Consider the following 8,446-nt stretch of genomic DNA (forward strand, 5'->3'; position numbering starts at 1 on the left):
AGGGCTCCGTGTTGAAGGCCGTACTTTAACCTATAATGGTTTACTTTTTAAATTGTTATTTGTATGGAGAGTTGTCTCATTGGCACTCACACCACATCTTCCTATATTTATTTTGAGTTAAATCATCTGAAAAGTTGGATTAAAGGGTGTTTGAAATTTCCTATTTTTTTGTCAACGGGGGACACATATTCGCCGTTTTTACATATCTATTTAAAACCAAATAACTGCAGCTTTAAACAATATTTATCAAATAAATTTCATTATAGACGAATAGCAGACATTTGAAAGGTGTAAAAACTGAAATTTAGGGCAATCAGTCAAAGAATTACTAATGAAATAACATATATTTAACAACAATGAAAATTATTCGTATTCAATTGTTTTCGGGACTAAGTTTTTAAAAAGTCCTATACTCGAATAGCAAGACAAAATTATTTATTTGTACTTCCCGCCATCAGAAATGTTTGTTTAAAACGGATTGCGCATACACATTTAGAAATCGAAAGTAGAAAAAACTATTCTTGTCACGAATTATTCTTGAAACTTTATATTCTTGTAACGAACCTAACCCCTGAAGCAATGAGTGTAATAATCATTGTTTTTAAATGTTTGTTTTTGTGCAATATGACTAAAACTTTGCAAAATATACAATGGAAATCCCCTTTACTATTTATAGGAACATTCTAGCACGCAGAACGGTTACGGTGCGGTAGCCATTTTATATGGTGTAAATTGATATATTGTCTATTGTTTATATACTCGGTTTATATATCAGATCTACGATTTAAGAATGTCATTTTTAAACCAAGCACAACCGTCTGGAAACCCAGTATCCCAAATGGAGTCACTTGTTGGACAAACAAAGAATAAAGCAGGAGGTTTTTCGTATGAAGTTGACGATTTTACTCGTCTTTTGAGATTTCTGATACTAGGGGCTGAAGGAGGAACATATTACAGTTCCGAGAAAGAACTCAAACGAGAAAATGTTCAAAGTATAGACAGGTAAACTAATATAAGATTTAAGATATGTATATGTTAGCGGCAATAAGTGAAATTAGGCATTAAGCTTAAATCCTAGGCAATAAGCTAACGCCTAGGCATTAAGTTATTGCCTGAAATTTTCAGGCATTAAGCTTATTACCTGAAATCTTATGATGATTATTCATCCTATTGCCGAACATAATTTTAGGCAATAAGTGAAATCTGGAATTAATGCATATTTGGTGATTTATTCTTGATATAAAGGAGTTACTTAATTTATTTCTAATATAACATGTGTAAATATACATTCATTTGAATTTCCATTCTCAATTTTATTTGACAGATCTTCAAATTTAGTAAGTTTATTTAGTAATTTCAGCAGTTAAAAAACAGAATTTACACATACTTTTTTCATGTTTTTAGATATTACAAAATATTAAAAAGATTTTAAAAAGGGATTGTTATAATCCAATTAAACAAGGGGGAGATTCTATAAAATGATTTTAATATTTATTTGAAAAATTTTTCACTTCACTATAGTCGAGCTGATTTAACTGGTCAAAAGTAGACAAAATTAAAATGTGATTATTTTGCTCACACCATTTTTCAAATTTTTTTTATAGGATAAGTAAGTTTTCTTTATTAACAGTTTCACAACTTGTGATAACAAAATTATTTGAACACAAATTTTTATCAAGTTTTCATATTTTTAGATTATTATTTTAAGGTGGTATGGGAGTCTAAAATAAAAATGATAGAATTTGTTCATACTTTACCAAAATGCTGTATCTATTGATACATGTTGAAAAATATAATAAAAATGGTAGGTCACCGCGCATTTTCTCAAGTTACAGGACGGGACAAAATGACACATTTTGTATGGATTATACAGGAAAAAACACCATTTTGTGATTAGAAACTAAACAAAATGATAGAATTGTTAAATACTTCAGGAAAAGATAGCTTTCAGACACTGCTTTGAGAATATCAAAAGAAAAGATAGGGTCACCGTACGTTTTTTCCGGCTAAAATACAAAATAGAAAAATTCCATACAGAATCCTTCAGAAAATGCACTTTTTTAGAGTTACCTCCCCTTAAAATGCAAATTTGAAAAAAAAATAAAAACAACCAAAAATAATTAACATTTGCAAAAATATCAATATTTAGAAGTTATATTCTTATAAATTGGTACTTTTAAATGAAAATGTACATTAAACATCTGCATTCCTGCATCAAATTTTGCTAACTTGATGGAAAATCTGGACCTTTGATTCTCTGTTTTTTACAATCCAAGATGGAGGAAGACACCAATACCACCTTAATATAGATAACATATCTTATTAGTGATTTTATTTCCAGTCTCTTGTGGAGTGTTGTGACACTTCCATTTCAGCTCCCTCAAAGCATGATTTTACTGATTATATGTAAAATTTTAACTATTTGCAGTTAGTTTGTTCAATTCTAATATAAAACGTAGTTATATTTTTTACTTATGTTTTGTTTCATATAGTTTATAATGTACAAATTATTATAATTTAAAACTAATATTTATTTTCTAATAATTAGTCGGTTTTTAAATTAAAGTTGTTGGTAAAATTTGATACAATATTATTTTTTTTTCATTTGCTATTTTTTACGTCAATACGCGGTTAGGACATCCTAGCTAAGATAATCCTCAGATAGCTTCAATGTGCATCCTGAGACATGTCGTAAGTCGGTCCTAATTTTATCATAATTTCTGTCCTAGGAATATCTTATAGGATCGATCTTAGGACAGTTTCGATAAACAGGCCCCAGTTCTCATAATGTTATTATTTTACAAATATATTGTTATTTAAATGAATAAATGTCTTTTATTTACTAGCATTTATGTTTTAGGCATTAAGCTTAATGCCTGCACATATTTTTCAGGATTTAAGCTTAAATCCTAGGATTTAAGACTAATGCCTAACATCATTTAGGCAATAGACTTACTGCCTAGGCGTTAGCTTATTGCCTAGGATTTAAGCTTAATGCCTAATTTCACTTATTGCCGCTAACATATACAATACATTAAATTTAGATTAGTGAATAAGAAAATTGTATAGTGATTTTAAATTTTATAACTTCCTGTGTCAATACTTTTTTATCTTGACTGTTCTTCGAAAAGTTGTCGTCATGATTTACATGCACTTGTTTCTAATAATTACTGACAATATGCATGGGAAGGTCGACTGTTCATATTCTGGGACTATTATAACAAATTTAGTCTCATTACTATTTAATATGTACGGATATACATATCATATGTATAGTCGACCGTCTCATTGATATATTCAAGTACCTGTGTCATGGAACTTTCATGTGTTTCTATGTCTATGTAAATATCTGTTCTCAATCATTTACAAATATCTTTGAACATATGTTATTGAAAAGCATGATAAATGCAGGGTATCTTTATATTTCGTTTACAACATCTTTTGTATGTGGTCCTGTGTCAGTCACAGTATAATATATTTACACCAAGAAGTCGTTAAACGATATTAGATACTGACTTTTGAAGCACATGCACAAATCATTAGTTGGAAACTATGATCAACTATGTATTTTGATTTACCTGGATATAACCAGGTCCTACTGTCATTTTAAGAAGATGTAGTACTTGTATGATTGCCAGTGAGACAACTCTCCAGTCCACACAAAACCAAATGTCACAGAAGTTAACAACAGTTATTAATAAATATAGGTCACTGATAATTCTTTTTTTGTGGAATATATTTAAAGGGACACTAGCTACGAAATATATAAACAAAAATCTAAAATATATATATATCTTTTATCTCAACCATTAATGAAATGCAAATAGTGAGATAATTATAAGCAGACAGTATGGTTCAATTTTGTCAAAATAGGCTAAAAAAAACCATTGATTATAAATTATTCTCTTGCAAGTGAATAATTTGACCTCATTAAAGCCGTATTCATGTGAACATTAATTTAACCCCTTAGCTTGAGATGGATAACACGTGAATTGTATGTGTAAAGTAATTAAAGGAAAATAATGTACATTGAAGTGAAACAAAGGTAAACTATTTGATGGAATCTTTTGCTCAAGGGGATTTAGAGATCATCTCTAAAAAGGCCAATAAAACGTAACTGTTTAATTTTCGTCAAATTCTGCTTCAGGCTAGTGAATAATTCATCAGTGATGATCCTTATCTATTTTATCAAACGTTGACTAACTTTGAATATTGAACAAACTTGGCTGCTAATGATCGAAGTTGTTTGAAGCTTGAATGTTGTGTCCATACTCACATGGCACTAGCAAAGTTCAAATTTACTAAGAAGGTTTATTACCACAAAAGGAAGGTTGTGATTGATTTTTTGGATGATGGTACCAGCCGTATAGGAATTAAGGGTCAAAAAGTGGCCTAAAACAAGTATTTTTCTATAAGTATTTTGATTGCTCTGAAATTGTACCAAAATGTTAAATACCCCAAGTATATAGAGGGTTGGGATTCTTATATAATAAGGTGGTTTTGGAGCCAACAGTTTAGGAATCGATAGCCATTTTTGTAGTTTCCGGAAAATTACTTGTGTGTAAGTGTATGGATCTCTCAGACGTTGTACCACAAGGTCCCATATCACAAAGGGAAGCTAGGATTATGTCTGAGCGTGATTTCCCCAAACATGTAGGAATAAGGGGCCAAAAAAGGAAAAAAAAAATTCTAGTTTCCAGCCAATAACTTGTGGATCTCTCTGAAATTGTACTACTAAGAAAAGGATGGGATAGTCTTGGGGTAATTGCTCCAAAGGGGGGGGGGGTCCAAAAGTTTGGGGGGATTCAATTTTTTAAAGGAATTCATTTATTTTCTTTTTTTAATTTTCAAATTTCAAATCTTTGAAAAGTTTCAAGAAGAAATCTTCAATTGCACAGTAGTGCGCAATAGATGTGTTAGATCTTAATGATGTAATAAGGTGAGGTTTTGGAATTCGTGTCAAATGTTCGGACTCCTTGGCGTTTTTTTCCGTACAATGCAAGGTAAAATATTTTGCCCATTACACCAATTTACTTTTTCATCTCTTTTAAAATAGCTCATGAAAGGTCATTTACCAAAATTTTAGAAGATTCTTAATTTTCTTTCTTTTGTTTTGAGACCCAAACAATACCAATGCAAATATAAGGTAAAAGTCCGAGTCAGCCTTTTCCCGCCATATTTTGAATCTCAAATATCTCAAAAAGGAGGTCCATGACCTATCGATATGTTTAGCTTATTTCTATCCTTGAGGAATGCTCTACCAGCTTATAGTATCAATTTCAAATTCTTAATTTATAAATTTTTACCTTACCTCACCTTCACATCCTTAAGCTTTGAACACATTTATTTTGTATCAGGGACATGTAGAAACCTATATTATAGAGGGGAAAAATGATCACAATCAAAAGTCAGTCAGTATCAAGCTTGAATATTGTATCCAAATTTGCCCCCAACTGTTCAGGGTTCAACCTCTGCGTCGAATCAGGCTGCACTCAGCGAAGTATTTTATTTCTTTTGATCTTGGATTATTATACTTGTCCCAGTAAGGTAGTTTTGATTAATTGATTTCTGAAACAGATAAACTTATTTCAGAGTTCACATATTTAAAATTAAGATCTTATATTTCAGGCTGATAATGACTGATCAGGGCGAAAAGGTTGTAGACTTCATTCGTGACGTCAGCGTCAATGGCAGGGCTTGCAAACAGAATACCACTATCTACGCCTTATCAGTTTGCGCAAGATCAAACGATCTAAAAACAAAAAATGCTGCATATCGTGCACTAAGTGACGTTTGTCGCATTCCTACACATCTTTTTGAGTTCGTGAAATATTGCGAGAATGAAAGTGCAGGAAGCGGATGGGGGAGAGCCCATAGGGTAGCCATAGGGAAATGGTACAATAGTTACAAAGATAAGCCAAAGAAACTTGCATACCACGTTACAAAGTACCAAAGTCGACATTCTTGGAATCATAAAGATGTTCTTCGATTGGCGCACATCAAACCTGAAACAAACGCCATTGGCAAAGTCATTAAGTATATTGTCAAAGGTCTAAATGAGGCAAAAACGGACCCAGTGCCGATGGCCGACAATGGAAACGTTCAAGAAGTTTTAGATTTCTTGGAAGGAGTGGAAAAAGCAAAGAAATGTCCCCGACAGGAAATTGAAAGCATGAAAGAGCTGATTGCGCTTCATGAGCTTGCAAGAGAACATGTACCGACTACCATGCTTGACTCTGTCGAAATTTGGAGCGTTTTGTTCCGACAGATGCCGATGACTGCAATGATCAGAAATCTAGGGAAAATGTCCAGCCTTCAGATGTTTCAATCGGATAATGAAGAGGGAAAGTTTAGAGAAGATTTGGTGATTGAAAAACTAGGTAGTGAAACTATATTGAAGAACGCGAAAATACATCCGTTTACAATAATGACAGCGTGGTATCAGTATCAAGCTGGGAGGGGAGATAAGGGAAAGTTGTCATGGCCAGTAAACGATAGAATTGTGAACGCTTTAGAGGGGGCTTTCTATAAAGCTTTCGAATTTGTTGAACCAACAAACAAAAGGTATCTATTGGCTGTTGATGTTAGTGGATCTATGACGGCACCTGTTCATGGTTCCAGTCACATTACCTGTCGTGATGCCTCTGCTGCAATGATGTTACTGACCGCAAAAACGGAAAAGGCCTGCGATGTCCTTGCTTTTTCTGAAAATTTTACTAAACTAGACGTTTCAGCAACAGACACTATGAAGTCTGTCATTTATAAATGTTCGTCTTTACCATTCCAACGTACAGACTGTTCGCTTCCAATGCAGTATGCTTGTAAGAACAAAAAACAGTATGATGTTTTCGTCGTGTACACAGATTCCGAAACTTTCTTTGGAAACATGCATCCATCGAAAGCTCTAGAAGAATACAGGAAATATTCAGGAATCCTAGACTCTCGTTTGATTGTCTGTGGAATGGCTACTAATGGGTTTAGTATTGCTGATCCGAGCGACAAGTTTATGATGGATGTTGTTGGATTCGACACAAATGCACCGAAAGCCATGGCCTCTTTCGTCAAAGGGGAATTATAGAATACTTTGATCCATGAAAACCATGTAAAAATAGATTTTTCATCGAAAATTTTGGACGTTTTGTTATACAATCATTATCATACGTTTTACAATACAACTCATCGTATTCTGACACTAAAGTTAAACTTTACGTTTTAAATTGTCGAAGAAATTATTTGTACATATAACATTCATATTTTACTTACAAAGATAAATTTCTCGAAAGGCCATATATTAATATAGAAATTCCGGTTACTTTTATACATACGTATATTTTTGTGTTACTTTGAACTGTTTTTTGTTTATTTTTTTATGAAGAGGATTTTTTATTTAAAATTCGTTTGATTGTATCGTTTATTAAGAAAATTCGATATATTCAAGAATAGTTTTGAATAGTTTTACATTAAATGTCATTTCGGTGCCTTTTTAAATCTTACTATGCTGTATGGGTTTCGCTCATTTTTGAAGGAAGCACAATGACCTATGACAATCATATTACATCTTATTTTTATATCTATACTCTGGTCACAGAAATGAGAAAAACACATATGTCAAGATTAAATTAGCATGTAGTAAAGTGATTTTCAAATTTCAACCGATCAAATAAAAAAAAGAATTCCTTTAAATTTCAGTTCAAACTAGTTTTTTAAAGAAAAGAAGAAGTACAAATTGTCGTTCTTAATTTTAAATTATGATAGTAATTTTTATTGAAGTATCTATTTATGGTTTTTATCACGCCTCTTACGAATTAAGAAAAGAATGTTTGTCACTCAAATATATATATATATATGTTTGTCATTCAAATATATAAATATATATTTGAATGCATTCATAGAATTTGTAACTGCATTATATTATACCATTCAAATTAAAGACACCTTACTAAATTGTGTATTTTTTTTAGCAAATCAGTAAACATGATCACTAACATGCACATACATAACAAGTAGTGTTCAATATGCAAACAAATACGAGCGCTGATTAATACTACTAATAAGTGCAGTATATATACATGTAGAAGAACAATCAGTTTAACACAAAATAAATTAAACGACACATACATAACTATACCACATGCAGTCAGGATGCAAGAGTATATTAAACTCGGTTATGTTATAGCACAACTTGAGTTCAGACTCTGTCAATCTATAATTTTAAAATGTACATCTCTAATTTCGTTATGCGCATACTTTTACTTACTCACGAGTTCCTACAGATTTAAATTTTAATCAGATTGACATGATGGACGAATAAAAGCGTTTCAGACCATGTCTGCGAATTGGCTTTTCTAGTTTCATGTCTTAATCCGAAGAACAAGTCTGTCTAATTGAAAATCGCATAGATTTTAGAATACCTCCCAATTTCCTCCCTGAACGATGCCAGTAAATA

At 31.9% G+C, this 8,446-nt stretch overlaps 1 protein-coding gene across 2 annotated transcripts; it reads left to right on the top strand.

Moving 5' to 3' along the window:
* The first annotated feature begins 581 nt into the window (after positions 1–581).
* On the top strand, positions 582–7,944 carry LOC139529957 (RNA-binding protein RO60-like). Of its 2 annotated transcripts, XR_011665928.1 has the most exons (3): positions 582–1,002; positions 5,629–7,235; positions 7,301–7,475. XR_011665928.1 is itself a non-coding variant. In XM_071325957.1 (2 exons), exons 1-2 carry the CDS (start codon positions 791–793, stop codon positions 7,076–7,078), a joined length of 1,662 nt encoding a protein of 553 aa, XP_071182058.1. In that variant the 5' UTR covers positions 666–790; the 3' UTR covers positions 7,079–7,944. The 2 variants fall into 2 exon arrangements, 1 of the variants encoding a protein (XP_071182058.1); XM_071325957.1 differs by having other exon boundaries at positions 666–1,002; positions 5,629–7,944.
* The last annotated feature ends 502 nt before the right edge of the window (positions 7,945–8,446 follow it).

Source organism: Mytilus edulis, chromosome 7 (genome assembly GCF_963676685.1).
Source record: "Mytilus edulis chromosome 7, xbMytEdul2.2, whole genome shotgun sequence".
Lineage (NCBI taxonomy): Eukaryota > Metazoa > Mollusca > Bivalvia > Mytilida > Mytilidae > Mytilus > Mytilus edulis.